The sequence below is a fragment of the Chanos chanos genome, chromosome 6 (assembly GCF_902362185.1).
Source record: "Chanos chanos chromosome 6, fChaCha1.1, whole genome shotgun sequence".
Lineage (NCBI taxonomy): Eukaryota > Metazoa > Chordata > Actinopteri > Gonorynchiformes > Chanidae > Chanos > Chanos chanos.
This window is the reverse complement of record NC_044500.1, coordinates 33842116-33862541: the sequence shown is the minus strand read 5'-3', so window position 1 is coordinate 33862541 and position 20426 is coordinate 33842116. Positions and strand designations below refer to the sequence as shown.

Sequence of the window (20426 nt, the reverse complement as noted above, 5' to 3'; positions counted from 1 at the left end):
GTATATTCTTGTTTTAGACCAGAGTTTGACAGGATTGTCCTTTACCAGACTGCAATGACTGTCATGCATAGAACACACACACTAAACGCTGTGATATACTGTGGAATTGTTTGTGACAACATCATGGAGAGCAGTGGCTACTCCATTTTCCTAAGTTGTTTATGTTAATATTATACACTGTCTTTCTAGTTCAAATAATAGAGCTAAAACAACACAAATTCAATAGAATCTTACCTCAAAGTGCTCTGGATTTCTTCTGATTCTTCATTTTAAGAAAATTACAAAATTATTACTCCATGTTTAAGACACATGAACCCTTAATCATGCAATCATACAAATGATATAAAGCACAAAATATTCATTTTGTTGCCCTAAAACTGAATACAGATCTTACTTAATTAGTCATTAGATTAATTAATTGAACAATGTGTAGTAGATCTAAGAATTTAGGTCACTGTGCTTTTAATTGTCAAGGGCGACTGAACTGTAGCTCATAGTGAAGTGGTGGAGACAGGTGCGACATACCATCACCTTGACAACCGCAACACAAACCACAAGAAATAAACTCCTACGCATTGTGTTTTGTAATTTATAAACGAAACGGAAAGACACCATAGAGTCAATAGTATAATAAGAGCAAAAATGAAAAAAAGAACAAGAATGAATAAAATACCAATACAGTCACCTTGTACATGAACAATTTTAATATATAGAGACAAGTTACGAATCTAAGTAACACTTTTAACTACAGTAAATATAAGACTTTTTTCTACTCTCTTCAATGTTTGTTTGAGCTCTCTGATTTTGATGCATTTCCCTTATGTGACAATATAATTTACCACTAAACCAGACAACACTTCAAGTAAATACATTTGTCTGCAACCTGTGTTCCATTTATTTACACCATCACCACTACTAGTTTTACAGCTAAATACTGCTGCTACTACCACTAAATACAGTCGCTAAGAGAACTTTGAGCCCAAAATCTGACACCTGAAGGAAGACTTGAGATACCAGATTGTCCTCTCCAGCTGATCAGGAGGGGCAAACAGTGAGGAGCCATTCTGACAAACAGGAAGCAGAGGAGGTAATGTATACCTGTCTATGTGTGTAACTCACCCCTCTCTGGATGGAGGCCAATCGCAATGAGGCACAACATGAGGGCGTGGGTGTGATAAAACAGGCAAAACAGCAATATCTTTGTGTTCCAGAGAGATAGAACATCTTTCATAGAATGAAATACAACAGAACATCAGATAAAAACTGATTCATAAATAAGTCTGTTTATTTTTTTTTCTTTAGAGACTATACTACACATAGTACTTACACATTGTGAGTATGAGAATTTTGTTAAATACTTTATACAACATACTGTCTTCTCAGTGCACTTGCTTCTTTACCACAGCAGAGAATGTCTATTATTATTATTGAACTTGCCTTCATTTTCTCACATAAGACATAGAAATAAGTCAAGATTAAATAATACAACGTACAATGTAAACAATTTCATATATATGACAACAGAAAAAAACATGGCATCAGCTGACATCATTTCCTCTCTTGTTTAAAAGTGGAAAATATGTACTTCAATGACTTATTGACCTCAGAGCTTATCTGATCTCCAATCAAAACACCATGTTTAATTTTTCAGGGTTATTGTGATGCACTTGCTACATTTACTTTGTAAGCACAACAGTTCTCATATAATATATAACGATAAAACAAATCTGATTTTTTCGCTGCCAGCAGCCAAAGTCTCTTGGCCCACACCCACTGCAATCATGTCTGACAGGAATGCATGTACAGAACAGGAAAGTCTGTTTGCGTCAGGTCAGTCAAATGTACAACACTTGGACTCCACAACAGATTGACTAGTTAAAAAAAAAAAAAAGATTTAAGGAAATATACATTGTAATGTGAAAGAGTTTATGTATCATAAAAGACTGACCATTTCAAAGCTAGCATTGTTTCATCTGAATACCATCAGTCAGTTTGTACAGTTGTTAAAATACATTACTGCTGTTTCAGATTATAAACACCTTCTTTAATATCATTGGGATATGTAATGTAAAAGTGTTATTACTATCATGGGAGGTAGTATTGGAGGCAATTACATCCCATACTCACAGCTTGATTGAGCAGAGTTAGTCAAATAACTAACAGCTAAAAAGTGAGAAAAGTGCACATTCACAGGTTTTAAATAAGTTGCCCGTCATGCAACAAAAAGCCATGTTGCAAGAAGGCATACACAGATCGGAACTGGGACATGATTAAATTTTAAGCCTGAATATAGAAAAGTGTTTAAAAAAAAAGATGGGGCACGGTAACATGTTAAGCTAATTTCCTACAGCTTTGCAGATTTACCCATAAGAAATTAACAATACAGGAAACAATACTCTGAACAAAGAAGACATGCAACACGCACACCAACACAGAAGCATATGAACCAGGGATGTACTTTTTAAACGGGATACACTAACTTGCTCACACACTTCCACGCACACACATTTATGCACAGGCACAAACACACACCCAGTTTCCAGGCAAATCAAAGCAGATGAATATGCATAAATTTAAAGAATCTGTATTTTCTACTTCATGCCTGTATATACATGTATGAATTTAGGTGAAAATACATATGGAATATCCTTCATTATGGTATTAAAATATCTTAGCCTTTTTTGTATAGATACTTCACATAAAATACACAATAATAGACATAACTGCTTTACTGACCCTCTGTCCCTAATTTTGAGACACACTAAAGCAATATCTAAAGCACTGACATAGAAGCGACAATTTAAAATTCAATGGAATACAAAATGTTACCAATAACAACAGCTTTTACGAACACACTATCTGCAAATAAACACTGAAAATGAGGTACCAGACCAGCTCATACCGAACAACTGCACCACAGTATAGTAAAAACACTTACTTGTTTCATAATAATGAAAAAGTAAATCATATAAAAATAATCATTCTGAAGCATCATTATCCATAGTTAAGAGTGCCAGTGAAATAGCACATCGGGTTATCAATGAGATTAGAACTGTTTCCATTTAGAGAACAAAAATCCCAGTAACTGTGATTGGTATGTAACTTACCCTAATTTTTCAAATATTAGGGTAACAAAAGCATCTGCTTTAGAGCAGCAGTAAAACCTTCTAGGCCCTTGGGCAATATCTGCCAAGTGATTATGTACCTATACAATGGGCCACTGTTCATGTTCTATGTGTTCCAGCTCACCACCTCACACCAGGTCTATGTGAGGTTTTCTCTTGCTATGACAGTCCCAGTCTGTGCCCGAGGCCTCATTGCCATGCTTGGCCGTACTGTCTGTGAAATACTTCTCATGTTTATCCAGGTAAGCTGGGCGCTGCGGGAGCAGAAAGTAGTGTGTGTTGCTGGCTTTCCTGCCATTCTCCATGACAGGTAGTATGCAGGGGGAGCCTTCACTGTTCTGTCGCTGTAGACCCCGGCTCACATACTTGGGGTCTGGTGCAAAGCTTTGTGTGGGGGGCATGACCCCATTGAGGTATGAGGGGAGACTCTTGGGGCTGGGGGTTCGGGAGCTGCCACTTGATAGGGGCTCTCTTGGAGGCACTTTGGGAGGTCTGTCCTCATCACTATAAGCCCCAGAGGATACTTCAGCTGACCAGCGGCGATAGTCTGCAGTTTTAGCTGGCCGTGGAGGGATGGGAATTCGAGGAGGGACTTCTGGTTTATCAAAGACCTGTGCATTTCGATGGTGGCAGGACAGACGAAGGGAAGTGGGCTTATTAAAGGAGCCAGCTGGACCAGAGTGAGAACGACGCAATTTTCTTTGGGTACGGTCCTGCTGCCTTTGACAGACCACCTGTTCCTTCTCTTGGCGCTCCTGCTCCCTCTGCTGATGCTGGTGCTGGTGTAGCTCATGTTCCTGCCTTTTCTGTTGGTGCTGTTTCTGCTGGCACAATGGTCCATCATAGTATGCATAGTTGATTTGTCCACAGTTTCTGAAACTCCTCCGACTTGGCACTCCCGAGCGAAAGGGAGAGGTTTTGGAGCAAGGTTCGGGGACAAGGCGGCGACTGTCATCGCCAGTGAAGAACTCCACCTCATTGTCCATGGCCTGGTCTGGGGACAGGTCAACAGAGCCAGGAATAGGTGGTAGTGGCTTCGCTACACGGCTAGGTGTGTGAGGGGGGCTGCTGTGGTCGTGCACGGACAAACGCTGGAAGCAAGGGACCACTTGATCATCTTCAACAGGACTGGGAGTGAAGGGCTCAGCACTAGAGGACAAGCAGAGCTGAGAAGGTCTTGATTTCTTAGGGGGCAATCGCTGAGCTCCAGGACTATGAGGTGAGTGAGGGTGAGCTGTCTGTCCTGTTCAAATAGAGATAGGACATTGAGTAAACCAGAACAACTGATCACGTGGTTTAATCTTTGATTAGAAACGAGCTTCAAGAGCCAAAGGTCTCCGGTACAGGTGTGTCATTGAAGTGACAAGTCCACGAATGGGAATGGCACATATTGTTGAGGCCAGCAGTCACACCTTGGTCACTGACAAGTACAAAATTATCTCTCAATATTTTGTCACACACTCTCAAAATTATATTTAGTGCTGAGCCACACTGCCAAAGCTCCACTTAATAATTTTCAAAGAAAACTCTACAATCTGGCTCCTGAATTTAATGTTTTTGTTTCAAGTGAGGCATAGCCCGTAATTTAAACCTCATGTTCTGTGGCACTCGTTACAGTAAAACTGGCACTCAGACTTTAAGGTCTCAGACACAATAATCCTATTGACAGGCCTTGAGCAAGCAAGCTCAGTTTTACAGGATGGACATATTTAAAAACATCTTATTGTGCTATTATTTGTACAGCACAAAACACTGATGAGATACTCACTTTCTACTCCCAAGAATGACGGAACCTGTTGTTGTGATTGGAGGCTATAGTCCAAAGACGTATCGAAGCTGAGGTACAAGCTGTAATAATGAAAACATAAGAATGTTGTACTGTCTAGTAAGTCAAAAGGTAAGTCAGTTCATTCAGATATGGTTCAGTAGTAAGATAAGGAACAGCTACTAGTCAATCTGCTGCTGAATTTCACAAGATATATAGGCCTGAAAATAAGCAATTTTCATTGAGCAACACATCTTTCATGTTAGTAATATATGACACCATCACATTTTTTCAGTGTATTTACAGATTTTACTCACTTGTCTAGGTCATGGCGGTATTTCCAGGAGGGCTTAGTTCCGGCCATGCTATGGCAATGACTGCCCGGCAGGAAAGGGCTTTCCGTGGGTAAACAGATCTCCTGGGCAGTCAAGCCTGCAGTGGACATGCTCCAGCTGCAATCGGGTCGCATTCAAGCCAGGAAATGCTGCCCTCGCCAAGCTGGCAGCTGCTGGCGTACCTGAAACACAGCCAGGGAGAAAGAACGTGACTCACACACCAAATCATATCATATACATGCAAACATAAACTAACTCAGCCCTCAAGCACGTGAAAAGCAGGTGAATCTGTTTTTCCTGTCCAAGCTGAAAATTTCGACATTTTCTCCTCCACAAAAATTCCAAATCAATAACCAGTAAGCCCAGAGCCATCAGTGTGGTGGCCAAAGCCCCTCCCTCTGTCTCTTCCTCGCTCTTTGCTATGTAGCCAGCCTGCCCTGACACTAATTAAAGCGCCTTGTACCACAGACCCCGGCTGAGTTTTTCAAAAAGAACATTGAGCAACATTCTCCTCGACTCCACTTGCTGTGGAATGACAAACGTTCAGTTTGACAGAACTTAAAGACACTTGTGCCCCTACAAGCCCTGGGGACAGAGAGCTCAGAGTCAAACTGAATGCTCTCACAATTTCAGAGACACGCAGAGTACAAAATTAAGATATCAATATATATGAGGACACTTTACTACAGGTCTATTACATTTACAGGTCTATTATACTGAGTGAACATTACTTCTTTCTGAATCAGTAGGATCCACAACCTCTTCCCATCTTTCATGCTTATACAGTCAGTCATATGCAAAGTTGTCCATAGCATTATTCTCTGGAACAGATCCTTATAAAATTAAAAATGCACGTTAAAGATATGTGATGATATCTGACTTGGATGGCACCATTTTTTTTACATACAGAAAGAACTGCTATAAAAAATACACATGCAGTTGATGTTTACATGTATGTGTGTGTTGTTGAGCAGACAAATGTTTATGTATGACATTTTAGGTGAATAAAATAAAAAACAAGGAAGCCCACCAAAGACACAATATGGTCTGTAAGTCTACAAATCAGCCTGCAACGATGCAATAAATGTTTGTAATTCAGCTGTATAAGAATAACCACCTTTCCATGTGCACAATGCTAATCACACAGGAAGTTACTCAACTATTGTCTGTATTGCAATAGACAATACATCAAATGCTCATGCTAGTACCATAGCTCCAAAAGTACTTACAGGTAACACTGCATTTATTTGTTGCTTCACTTTTCATTCCATGAGAGGCAGCTTACACATTCATGAGAAAAGTACATCTTAGGAGCTCAGGGCAAGCCTCATTTTGGTCATTTTCAAAAGAATATTTCAGTGTAGTGTGTCTTAAAGTAGCACACAGTGTCACTATCACACACACGAAAAACATTTGACAGACCTTTAAGACAATGTTGACATTATACACACAAATGACAACTGAATGAGCATCTCATCACAGCATTACAAACTGTCAAATGGTAACAAAGCTATGTGAGCTTAAGTGGCAAGAAAGAATAGCCTATATTTCAGTGCATTTGTACATTGGCAGCACCTTAATGTATTTGGAGCAACAATGATCTACTAGAGGAACACCATAGGTTAACCATTGACTCAATTAAAAGGCTCACATTTGACTTGTAATTAAGGCTAGCACCAAGTTAATTCCAGAAAATACTGAGTTTTATACCTCTGGTAAAACGTATGACTCAAGTTACATCATTCATTCTAAAAAATCAAGGACCTTGGTTTTAAAGTACTATGATTTTTTTAATGTACCTAAGCATGTACCAAGACTACAACTAAAAAAAACTCCATTAAAAAAGCAACCCTGGATTTTACCCAACAAAACAACACAGACACATGGACCAGTATAAGAGTCTAGTAGTTCCTCTGGCAGCAAGTTCAAAATGTGGACCATTTTAGCAAAAGAGACAAAAGCATTTTTGTAGAGTTTATACACACAGATGAAGGCAAGGACGGTATGGAGCAACATTCGCGTGACTCAAAAATGTTTATCATGTCAAGCACATTGATAGGCGACATATAGTTTTGGCATGCAGACAGCACAGTGTGGCACAGCACAGATCATTTGGGTGTAGACTTTGAACTTTGAGAGCTCAGGAACAAAGTAATGAGCTGACAATGCTTTCTTCCATTTCACATAAACGGAGAGCTTTCATTTAACATTACATTTATGTAAAGCTCATGGCTATCTTTCATAAAAAAAAAAAAAAATCAACATAATGATTTCATTCACTAGGTGACAATTCATAAAACTCAAAGGGCTACATGACAAAAATGTTGCAGACTTGAACGTGGTGTAACATTGTTAAAACACAGAGAGAATCTAAGATCACACCCCTTTGACACCTTTGCAGCGGTCTCTGAGCGACCATACCCGCTCTACCTGTGCAGCAAGCACAAGGCATTGCGCACACCCCCTTTGCTCAAGATTGAGATCGTAACTGTCTGTGAAGGCTTCCGCAACCTGTCTGAATGACTCATTTGAGGAGGGCACTCCTCTAACCTGACAGTGTGTTGCCTGATGAAATAGGACAATATTTTTTCTTCAACCTTCATAGCCCGTTAACTATACCTAACTTGGGAGTATGGCTTGTTTTCTGCTTTACCTTTTGTGTTTTTAGTACATTTCACTGATACTTATGATTAATCATTGAAGTAATTATGAATCCTTAATAACACTGCATTTTTAAGGCAACTGTCTATCAGTTGAACCACTTCATCTGCATATTATCAATTGCTTCTCTGAAATCCTACCTGTATTAAGAGAGGACTGTAAAGTGAACAGGGGGTTATCTATTCCCACAATATTGTACCGACAACCAAGCCACTGAAAAGCTTATCAGATGTCTTGTCCCAAAGAGAGATAACAATCATACACGCTCCTGTCGTCACCAGGACAAGCATAAACGCACGGGGAGAGAGAGAGAGAGAGAGAGAGAGAGAGAGAGAGAGAGAGAGAGAGAGAGAGAGAGAATTTTCCTTTTAACACTCACCTTAAAAACCTCTTCCTGGGTCTCAAACGCGCTTACAACTCCAAAAGCATGTTCAGAGAGGCATATTGCTGCAAAGATCCCGTCTTGCTGTAAAACCTCTTGTGAATCTAGAAACTTCAGTTAACTCTTAAAGTACTACACAAGCGCGAGCCTACACATTAGATTTCAACACACTTGGAGAGACTCGTTAACAACGCTCCCACTGTATGCGACGTTGCTTTTAAACTCCGCCACACTGCTAGGACATTCTAGCTCCGCCTTGCCTTAAAGAACCCGTCTCCACTTTGTAATAAGAACTTTCGCGCTTTTAATAAGAAATACTGCACCACACACAGCACAGAAATACCGGACTACAGCAAAAAAAAAAAAAAAAGTTTACACTGGCACCATTAACTGGCACCGGACTGTGTGGTAGGTTGAGGAAATTTAACAGCTGTCCTTTGGCACGTCAGTCTCTTTACATTGTTAGTAGTGTTTTATACAACTTTTTATTTTATTTCCATTCACTACTAATAAATCACCACCACTACTCACCACTTACTACGTAATAAATCTGCTTTCAAAAACGTGTTAATGTGTGCACAGTTGAAATTTCTTTGTAAAAGAGAGACACTTTTAAAAAAGAAAAAAAAAGTATAAAAAGCAGCGAACCATAGCTGGAAATTTTAACATCCTCCTTAAAACAAGTCTTTATAGCTGCTGTGTCTATTCTTAGAAACGTATGGTGCTGTAGCGACCAACCAAAGTAAGTCTACAATTGTAAGTAGACTGAGGAGTATGCACTCAGAGAAGCAACCGCCTGAGCATGCAGCCAGCACAGCTTAAAGGTTCAGGTAATGCTGAGTCCTGCAAGGGGAATGAGCGGGTGATGAAGATTATTCCAAGAGGGATAAGAAGAAATGCACAGTAAATACATGGTAACACATGATTACTGTCTTTGTACTGATGAATTCTGGTAATCTAAACCTAGTATTCTATTGCCAGATTTGCCATTCTTCTTCTTGTCTATAACACAGCAAATAGTTGGAAAATTTGGATGAGAATGCATCAGAGATAACAAGAGTGCCAATCTAAATGGTCTGACTGTATGCTCACTACTTCTTAGATGCAGGGTATGGGGTGCATGGGAAGAACATGACCTATTTTAAATTGAAGCAGACAGCTGCACTGCACTTGATTTTATGTAATTATTTAATACCCTTGATATGTTTCCTTTATTTAGGTTGCAGAATTATGTAAAGGGTACATGCTCACCTCTTTGAGAACTAATTTTAGGTTACAGCTCATACTCAGGAAAGGGCCATTGGATTTTATGTACACAGACCCTACCAGTCTCACACAAAGTGACCAAAACATTTACCATTTTCACCAGCCACTTCCATTGGGGCGGACAACATAAACAGAGTCACAAAATTAAATATATCAAGTCCAGTTGCACAGACTTAAAATGGTAACGAACACAACGCCTCCCAAAAAACCCAGGCACTAAATAAACATAGGTTGAGAAAGGAGGTATGTTGAGGGAACAAAATGTGCCTGTGCTACAGTTTGAAAATCCCCATAGCTGGCCTTGGCCCCCGAACCTAACAGGCTTATCGTTAGATGTTTGGCCGTGGATGGGTCAGGCTCTCACTAATCCCCCTTTATAATTCCAAGCACATTTTTCCCATTCCACTCAGCCAGTTGTGCCCAGCCACGAAAAAGGGGGTTTGTGGAATTCTGGGAACTGGTCAGCGTGTAGGTAACATGCATGTGTTTTCACTTGTTTTGTGGTCATTTGAATATACATAATGTTAGCAGAAGAGACTATGCATATTTGTACATTTGTGTGTGCAAATGTGCATGCATGCGCTGGGTGTGTGCGTGTGTGTCCGTGTGTGCTGTGTGTGCGAATCTTTTTAGAACTATCTGAGGTAAAGTAAATATAAATAAGTAAATGCACAAGCAGTTCATAATTTATTTATTTACACCAAAAAGGTACTGTGTGCAATGTGCCCACTGGTAGTCTACAAATATAATTGTAATAAGCAGGAGACGGAAGATCTGCACTGCGATTGCTATGTGTTGATAGAAACCCGGCCATGAACTTTCCTCTCCTGCTAGATTCCTCCCTCCCTTCTCCCTGCTGCCTACTGCCTCCCGCCTGCACTCCACTGCTGACGTGATGTCAGAGCACAAAGGAAGTGCCTTATAAAGACAGCACACATGGGAACTTCGAGGGTGGAGGACACAAGCTCTGGTAAGACACCTGCCAGGAATAGTGAAAGAACTGTACAGTACAATAGATCTCCCTCACATCTTTTCAGTAGAGCAGATAGACCTAAAAAAAAAAAAAAAAATCCACATACACAGTCACTGAATAGTCTGACTGTAATTGACATCCATACATAAAACAACCTATATTGTGGCGTACTTCTAATTCTTATGTACATGAGAGATTGTTGATCTTTCAGCAAACCTGAAGGAATTCCCCTTCTGTGGGACACACTTGACAAAACTTAGACATGTAATATACACTCTCCTGACATATTATTATGGAGTTCCAACAGGAAGGGTGGAGCTGTAATGTAGAAAAGAAACTATCACTACAGGCAATGATTCATCATCTTCGGAGGTTACCAGGTTGTTGACCTTCGCTTGTTGATGTAATCTGACAATGAAATTTTTTTGCTTCAAGGGCAAAGTCCAGTCTCAAATTTCCACAGAACGGCTCAGAGGTATTTCCTCATCTAAAGGAGAAAAATACATTTTATCTGTATATTGAGGACATAGACAAATGAAAGCACCAGTGGTCTTATGTAAGTCCCATTTGATCAGCTCCGGAGAGATAAAACGTTGAGCATTTGAGAACACTCTATGCTGCTTTAAAGATAGACATTCGATAGTACACATGGGAGCATTTCCTGTGTTGAGGGAAATTCCACAAACATTTCTGCAAATATTGTGTGATGTGAATGTATTTAAAGAAGTAAAATGTATGGTGGAAAATAGGAAGTTATTGCCCCATATGTTCACATGTTAATGCAACAATGTAGAAAGGATGTACTTATCTTAAATGTTAAATTAAAAGTTTACTAAATTTTTAAATTTAGAAAAGGGTAATGAGAACATTTTTCAAGGTAATATTTTAGTACTTATGTGTCAGTTATATAAAATCATAGGATCCTATGAAGAACTTTTGAAACATTTTGTAGTTTTACACTCATAGTGTAAGGCACAGTAACATTCATGACAAACCAGGGCAGTGGGCCAGGCTTGTTGAGTGCTTAGTCAATATTGTGAATAGTTAGGGTCTGTCTGGGAGACAGCCATATGGTCAACCCAATTTTTCCCTAAAAAAAGTGACAAAAGTTCAATATAAACAGGCTGTCATCTCTCTTTCTTTGCAAACCTCGAACTGTCTCACAAACTTTAGTCACCCATTTTTGTTAGTAATCATTTCCTGAAGTTCCATTTGTGAGTAGTATTCCTGGAAAATGCAATAATTAAAGCAAGTACTTTTATTAAAGACAAAATCTGCCCAAAAGTTTTTACAATGTCGTGTTACAACCGCTGGCTAGATAGTAAAGGGGAGGAGCAGAGAGACTTGCTTGACAGGGTGTGTTCAGTCACTCAAACACAGGTCTACTGCTGACACAATCTCTCTGAGTTATGGGCAATAGCATCATATGATTGCAACATTATATAATTAGGGTAAAGTGCTAGGACTATCAATAATTGCTCTCTCTCTCTCTTTCTCTCTCCCTCTCTCTCTCTCTCTCTCTCTCTCTCTCCTTCTGTACATTTCTCTCTCCCTCTCTCTCTCTCTCTCTCTCTCCCTCTTCTTCTTCTTCTTCTTCTTCTTCTTCTTCTTCTTCTTCTTCTCTATCTCTATCATCCTCTCTCTGTCTCTCCTTGTCTCTCTAATTCATCCTCTCTCTTTCTTGCTAGCGCTCGCTCGCTCTCTCTCTCTCTCTCTCTCTCTCTCTCTCTCTCTCTCTCTCTCTCTGTCTCTCTCTCTCCTTCTCTATCATCCTCTCTCCATCATCCTCTCTCTTTCTCTTCTTGTCTCTCTAATTTACCCTCTCACTTACCTGCTGACATGACACACAACTTGTCTCTGGGTAGTGCCACACACTTGAATGTTTGTCAGATGAAAGCAGCCTTTCGTCTGTGGAGACTGCTGTTTCTCCTTCCATCTGTGTTTTTGAGAGTCTGTCTGCCAGATGAGACCACATGTTTGTCGAATGTGTCCTCTCTAAAGAGTCATAGACACAGACCACAAAACTAATTATAGCCTAGTCAAGACTCTATTTTATGACTCATTCGGTTCATTGAGTCTAGAGCAAACTTGAAAAAAAATTCAAAACTAAGGATGGAAGTACATTCTAATTAATGGTTCGAGTCCAATAACGAATAAAAAAAAGTAACAAGTCATTGCAATGTATCAAACTTTACATCTGAAGATGCTGCCTTGATCGTGTGACATGAATCCTTTTCTCTGTGTCAAATGCAGCATAAGCTTGTCTTGCAACATTTACTACATCCTGGAATGCACTCAATGAGTATTCCAGGTTTTCTGTGTTTCCTTTGGAAGTCGTCTGAAGACAAGGTCATGACTTCATTAATGTAGTAATCAATTTGTCTAATGTGGGAGCTGATGGCCTGGGGAGAGCCTGCTCTCCTGGTTTTCTGCTACACAGATCCCCAGGGACAGATGGTTGAGACTCAACCTCCCTATGCCCTTTAATGCAGACTTCAGAAGTACTGACCAAAGGAAGAGGACTCACTCTGCAAAAAAATGGCCAAAAGAAAGCGCTTAGTACAAGTGGGTATTTCAAGAAGAAATAAAAATGAGATAAAAAATAAAACAGAAATGCAGAGAGAAGCCAAGTGAAAACTACTCAACAGACTGGCTTGAATAAGCACAATGAACACTACACTGACAGTGTGTTCTGATATGTGGGGTGAGCAAGGCCGAGATGATGGGTTTTTTAATGTGTTTTTGTTTGTTTGTTTGTTTGTTTTGTTTTGTTTTGTTTTTTTCGGGGGGAGGGGGGGGTCTCTTGTTGCCTCCCTGGTCTTCATCTTAATAGACATTACATTGTGTCATAGGTCGCCATTTTTTTTAAAAAGAAAAAAATACACGCTCAACAGTTACATTAATTCTTGACAACAGCACTGGCATTAATCTGTGAAGACAGAGGCCCGTAATGTGACCAGTAACAATCTACAGAGCATGCCAAACTCACTTTTTCCATCTCCTAAAATCAGAGTGACCATGTGAATGCATTCATATGAGGCTAAATGACATGCTCATGAGGTCTGATACAGGTGGGTGTGAATGCATGGTCTTGAACCAAGCCTTATCACGAGGACAGACTGAGTTAAAAGCAACAGCTGAATGAATTACTGAACAAGCCCCACAATAGGCTTTGTGTTCCTGCAGATAGGCTCTCTGTCAAGGACATTGTGCTCAAGCTCTTCAGTGGTTGTCAAACCTGGGAGAGTCATTTCCTATTGAAAATAACACTGCACACACACACATACACACACACACACACACACACACACACAAATACAAAAAAGTTACAATATTCAGTGCAGTTCACCAATAGCCAATTGATCCTTTTCTAAAGCCATTAAAATCATGGAAATGGTAGTTGATATCTCTCTATGGTCTTGTTAAGCAGACTGTGCATCCAGATGTTTGTGTACAAAGCTACCAGTCTCACTACCACGACAAATCCCAGTGCAAGAAAACAATGGACAAATATCATTTAAACAGCATCTAAAACTAAACCTCACCTCAGCTAACGCCATTCAAAATCCCTGTAATAGATTTATGCACAATTACTAGCAGTAATATAGTATTTTACCTATATGTTTATGGTTTTTATTTGTTGCTCATTTGGACAGCAAAAGCAAGGCACTGATATGTAGAGAGTTAATCCACCAGCTCTCTTGGTGTACAGAGATTTTAATATGTTATTACAGCATGGATAAATTGTCTGTCCAAAGAATAGACAAAGAATTTGAGGTAGGTGCGAATAAAGCACAGCTGGCCTCCTGCGAGGGTGGCTGCTGTGGTGCTCAGAGGGAATAGCTGAAACATTGACACAGGTCTGAAAGAGCTTGTAAATTACTCACAGACAGAGTTTATTTTAGCTTTCTTTCCGGCCTCCCGCAAAACCAAGAAGACATTAACGACCCAGAGGCCCTGGAAACAGGAGCAGGATGTAAATCAGTGAAGTTACACACCCTGACTCTTCAAACAGAGGACCTGGAGTGTTTGGAGATATGGGTGTGTGGGAGAGTTTAAATGTTCAACCGGTAGAGCTCACTAACTACAAGCTTGAGGTAAGAAAATAATCATGCACACATAAAAATGTGTCTTCCTCGCTCTCTCTCTCCGATTCTCACACACACACACACACACACACACACACACACACACACACACACACACTCAAAGTTTCTGTTTTTCAAGAATGTTAAAATTTTTCACCACATTTGTTTCTGAGCAACTGCGTTGAAACTTATAACTATGTAGTGAATTTACCACCAATAATTCTGCACATAAAAAAAGAAAAGGAAAAGGAAAAGAAAAATGAAACTGTTTGAGACTGTACTATCACCAAAAAGTGCTAAATCTGCTTACTTTAGACCGTCCTTTTTCGGGCTTATTAAATAGAGGATCATGCAGGGGTGATTTGTTATGTTGATAGCATTAGCTTATGGCTAAAATCCAAACGCACAGGCTCTGATGAGCTTGCCTAGTGAGCCTTTGAAGAGGCTCTCTTGGGTATCTTAAAAGGATAAAGATGAAATTCTGCAAGTGCAATTTACCCTGTGGACAACAAAGCCAAGTAATGACTTATCCAGCCATGGTTTAGTTTGGTTTGAAGTAAATCGGTCCACAGGTTCTACATGTTCTGTTTTACCTCAGCCTCTCAAAAGAAAGCTCCTCCTTCTCTGATGCTGGTTGCTTATTTATGTCTTTTTCAGTTGCTTTGTTCTGCAGAAGATCAAACAAAACAGAGTCTAAAAAAAACAACTCGTAAGCCTCTATTTATTTAAAATTCTGTAGCGTCACTCAGATGAAATCCACATGCCAGTGAACTCTGCCTTTTAATCAAAGCTGGTTTACACCGCAACTGCTACCACCATATAGAGAGACATGTTTCAGCATTCAGTGCGTACTTGTGTGTGCATGTGTGGTGTGTGTATGTGCGTGTGTGTGTGTGTGTGTGTGGTTTTTTTGGCATGTGTTTGCAAATGAAAGTATGTAAGTCTACATGGATAAAAGAATTTCTTTGGCGCTTTATTTGAGTAGATGCAAGGAGATGAGAACTTACTAGAATTAGCAGGTATCTGCGGCCAGGAGCTTTAAGGGCACTGTACCGCACTCACTGTAGTTAAGATATGAGCACTGACACGACTGTCATCTCATGCTTTTAAATAACAGGGAAGATAGGGTGCTGACAGAACGGGTCACTTTATTGCAAAGGGTTCCCGGTGAGCATTCTTTGAGGCTGTGCACAGACCTTCAAACATCTGTTTAGCATGATGAAAGGAGAATTAACCATAATGTTGCTGGGGTGTTGGACAGATATTTAGCAGTCTGATCTAAAAAGGATCTCATTAAAGCTAAAAAGTAAAAAAAAAACATGCCAATGGTGCAGGGGAGAGCACAGATGTAGCATATAACAGATCTTTTTGAAAAAGACTGTCCATTTAATTAACCGACATGACTTTGAGGCTTTTCCTGAATAAAACATTTTCAAAAAACATGGCATGACTGTTTCATGATTACTCCAGTTCTCTCACTGTTTCAAACAGTATTACGTGTCAATTGTGCATTGCTTCCCTTCACGAGACCAGTCCCAGTTATCCTGCTTAGGGAGAATGAAGGCAGAGGAGATGGAGCATACTGTTCACATTTTACTGCACTGCAGGGAAAGAGCCAAGCTTTCCCCTGGAGAGACAAGAATATTAGTGTAGTCATCTTACAGAGTGTGACAAGAAAGAGACAGGCAAACTGCAAGACTGTTTTTCCTCTATTTCACTCCGTAGTTAGCTCAAAGAACAACCGCCAGGCCAGTAATAATGTGCGTGGGAAGAAGTCATAGAAGCGGAGAACGGATAATTGCGTGCGCAATGTCTAGACGTTGTATGGTGTTATAATAAAGCGATAAAAGTGGAGTATATGCAGGATAATAAAATTCATGTCATTTGTACCACACCATCTTTCTCTCATTTCTTTTCTAAACCTAGACCCAAAACACACACATGCATAGACTGTAATTACAGACACAGACACAGATACACTCACAGACACAGGCATAGAGACAGATGCAGACACAGACACGTGACATGCATATTTATCTCCTAATGATTTTATAATGTGTTATATAAAATATAACTTTTTTTACCTAATAACTATAGACAAAGCCATTTTTTGAAGCATAACAATCTGTTGATACCATGCACAGAGCTGGAGATGTCATAGGAGAGGTAGCACATTAATTCCGTGCCATATCTTTTGTGTATTTCAGTGCCTTTAAACATATTCTCATACTATGCATGACATGAACTGCATTTCGTGAGATGGCTATGAAGGGCTAATCTCCTTTCACACGATCTGCTGTGACCAGTGAGTGCATACCAAACTCAGGCCAGATAAGATTGGAGGTAATTTACAGCAGCCAAGGCACTAAGCAATCCCACTGTGTCCTGAGTGGTCCTTACATAGCTATCTGCTACTTTGTGTATCAGCTCAGGAACCACCCATCCCATTGCTCTATGACAGTTCTGTTTCCCCTCCTATCACCCTCTCTCTGCTATACTGTCACACCGTAACAGGAACCACGTCAATGGGAGAGACAGGGGACACAGACCTCTGCTCAACGTTAAATGGACATGTGTGGGAAAATCAACAGGATGGGTGAGCGAGAGATAGAGTTGACCTCAGGAACACTGACAGCACTGGGTGGGCAATCTGGCCGTGCTGTTTTCATAGTAACCAGCCCACTGCGTAAGCATGCTTCTGGTGTCCTGTGCGACAAGAAGCAGATCACATGTGAAATGTTGTGCCAGAGGTTTTCCCAACTGGTGGACATACTGTCACCCCAGTCAGCGATGCATCATGGCATATGACAATACCGGTTCTTTTGATATATGTCTAGTGATATAAGCCACTCAGCACATCACAGCTCACACCCACAATAGGGGTGGAAGAACAGAGGCTTAGTAGCTGACTGCCTCTGTTTGCTACTGGTATGGCTGTTGCTTTGATATTGCCTCATGAGACAAAGTCAAACAGTGCCATTTCATGTCACTCAGTTTCAGGGACAGTGTCTGCAGACATGAATGTTTATTCTCATGACAAACTGGCGCCCTCTTCCACAGTGACTCATCAAGGACAGACTAGTGAGACAAGACCCTGCTGCCAACCTGGTCACCCAGAGAAAAGGGCCTCATACACTGACCACAGTTCAGAGGTCTGACTCACAGCATCTGCTGGTACTCAGGAACAAGCAGCACCAGTCCCACAGCTCCAAGCCCCTGAGGGTTAATCATTTGCATCAGTGTAATGGAGGTGACAGGAATCCTGATACGGCCAATCTCCGAGGTGACAGGAGAAATCAGTTCTCAATGCTCTTAAGCCTTACTGTCATTTAAGACTGTCACAGCGTCAGTTTTCTGTGGTTTTTTGTGATGCTCTTCATTGGACAGGGCTTCTGAGGCATCAGAATCTTCTAAAAGATTTATAATTGGGACCATAACCAATTTACTACTGTTGGGAACAACAATGCTGGATGCTAGGTGAAGGTTCGTCCAGGCATAATTCAACTAATGGAAGTCTCTCTCTCTCTCTCTCTCTCTCTCTAAAGGTAGACAGTGCCCAAGAAGTCTTGCAGACTTTTAGGTTCTACTAGACCTCTGCCAACTCAATATACATTACATCATGTAAATACACCCTTCACATTAACCTACAGAGATTTTACTCTCTGCAGCCATTACTGTTCCCATTCCCATTGTGTATTTTGCTCAAATTCATGATCCTGTCCCACACTGAGATATAGTGCTGTACAATGTGCTGAGGCTAGTGTGAATGAATGAAACAATGTGTGTATTATAACCAGTGTCAGGGGCTTGATGCTGGCAAGACCACAGTATCTGGCACAATGTGTGCTTGTTATGGAGGTTCCTCTTATTGCTTCATCTCTAACATTCATATTATGTAACAGAGCCTGATAGTTCTGCTAGCTGAGCAGCAGGCTTCATATGCGATCCAACTGTCTTGGGTATGGTAAATGATATCTCTCTCTCATGGGGAGTATACAGTTACACTCTGTGTGCCTTCTTACTCGAAGTCATTTGTTCCTTATACGCTCCTTCCTACCTTCTCTGGCACACAAACTGTTCATTATCATTTTTTTAAATGCATGTGGCTACTAGAATCGTCCTTGAGTTTTCACAAACCCCTGTTTTTCTCATGTCCCTTGAGTGTTGATTTGCATGGTAGCCTCTGTCTCTCTGTCCCTGTTGTCCTTGTGTGTTTGCAATACACTTGCTTCATAGAACAGTCTGTTACCTCCCACCCACCAGCACTGATAAGCTTTCTCTTTTTTGACATTGTAAGTCTGATAAGACTCATTGATTATTCCAGAAAGCAAATGTCTAATTCCCAGTGTCATCAAAACAACACATACAGTACACACCTGCATGCACACAACTGCATACACACACACACATAACCACACACATACAACAACAACAACAAAAGCACACACGCAAACATACCCCAAGGATTTCCACAGAGGAAATCCAAAGAAGGAGCTCTAGAAGTGACATGCAGAGGTCAAACAACACACGCAAGGCTGTTTCTCAACCGCCTAGGGGAGGGTCATGTGAGAGTCTGCTTGACCCTGCTAACAGACAAATAGCTGGTCTCCCAACATGAATGAGAACCAACTGTTCACAGTGATGACAATAATGGATTCAGTTTTCCCCTCTTAATCTCTGAAAACTGGTATGGGATGGAAGATATGGAGTGAGTCAACATAATGGTTGATCTTGCCTGAAGTCAAGAAATGCAACTGATCTCCTTTTCTAAAGAAACCAAACATTTGAATTAACTGGCAAACATCTGAGTCGCGCATAGTCACTGACTGTTCAAAAACCTCACCATGAGTCATTATAAAGGGGTTTAAAACCATTCTCACGACCAATAGGACTCTACACCTGGGCCCCATTAGCTGATATGAATGGTCTTCTAAAGTTAAAAGGTACTTAAATGAAAGATAGTCTGTTCAAATAGTTCATAAATTAAAACAGATTGAACAGGTTAGTTAAGGCATCAATAAATATATCTCAAATCAATGAATATTTTACCCAGTGAATTTTAACCATTGTTCAAGATTCAAGAGTTTTATTGTCATGTGCACAGCAAAACAGGCAGTTACACTGTACAATGAAATTCTTACTTTGCTCTTCCTCCGTTACCAGACGAGTGTGAATAGACAATATATAAATAAGTAGAAAAAAAATCTTATATGGAGACGATATAAATAGCAAAAGAAACTTATAGAAAAACAAGAGAAGTGAGGTAGATGAATGTGCAATGTCACAGTACATGCGCAGTATGTGCAAGGGGACTACACTTGTAAGTGGGCAGTAAGTGAATGCAAACTAGGTCTAACTGGAAATGTCAAATGTCACAAAAAATGTCACAACTGGTCACAAAATTGGTATTATATAAACTATGTCAATTCAGAACACGGTTTAGTTTACAAACATGACTGTTACATCTATATTGGCTCGCTGAATGAAGTACAGTTTATAAAGGTTAATGTCAGAGATCACTTTTTGTGCAAAATTGAACATTTCAAGCATAAAAATGTAATGCATATCATTTGTTTTAAGGATTTACCTTTTAATATGCTTTCTACTCTTATCTGTTAAATTGAAAAACTACTCAGGTTGAATTTAAGCCCTTGTTTTACCTGTGTTGCATTTTGAAGATTAGACATTGTTAAAAAAAAGAAAGAAAGAAAGAAAGAAAGAAAGAAAGAAAGAAAGAAAGAAAGAAAGAAAGAAAAAGGTTAGGCACTAACTGGGCCTAAGACTCAGCCTAGCCATGGACATTCTTAATATATTCTAAGAATAGAACTATT

General features: G+C 40.1%; 1 protein-coding gene across 1 annotated transcript; it reads right to left on the bottom strand.

Annotated features, from left to right (window-relative positions):
• Nucleotides 1-1263: 1263 nt before the first annotated feature.
• errfi1a (ERBB receptor feedback inhibitor 1a) lies at nucleotides 1264-8477 on the bottom strand. The gene is made up of 4 exons (XM_030776622.1): nucleotides 8266-8477; nucleotides 5208-5407; nucleotides 4894-4973; nucleotides 1264-4368 (listed from the first exon to the last, which is right to left on the bottom strand). Exons 2-4 carry the CDS (start codon nucleotides 5357-5359, stop codon nucleotides 3254-3256), a joined length of 1347 nt encoding a protein of 448 aa, XP_030632482.1. The 5' UTR covers nucleotides 5360-5407; nucleotides 8266-8477; the 3' UTR covers nucleotides 1264-3253.
• Between the last annotated feature and the right edge of the window lie 11949 nt (nucleotides 8478-20426).

Bases quoted from the DNA above. Each gene is read 5' to 3' on its own strand.
- errfi1a (XM_030776622.1), bottom strand. From the start codon at position 5,359: ATGCGACCCGATTGCAGCTGGAGCATGTCCACTGCAGGCTTGACTGCC. The intron at 4,974-5,207 runs GTGAGTAAAATC...TCATTATTACAG, and splicing joins TACCGCCATGACCTAGACAA to CTTGTACCTCAGCTTCGATA. The intron at 4,369-4,893 runs GTGAGTATCTCA...CTATTTGAACAG, and splicing joins GTCATTCTTGGGAGTAGAAA to GACAGACAGCTCACCCTCAC.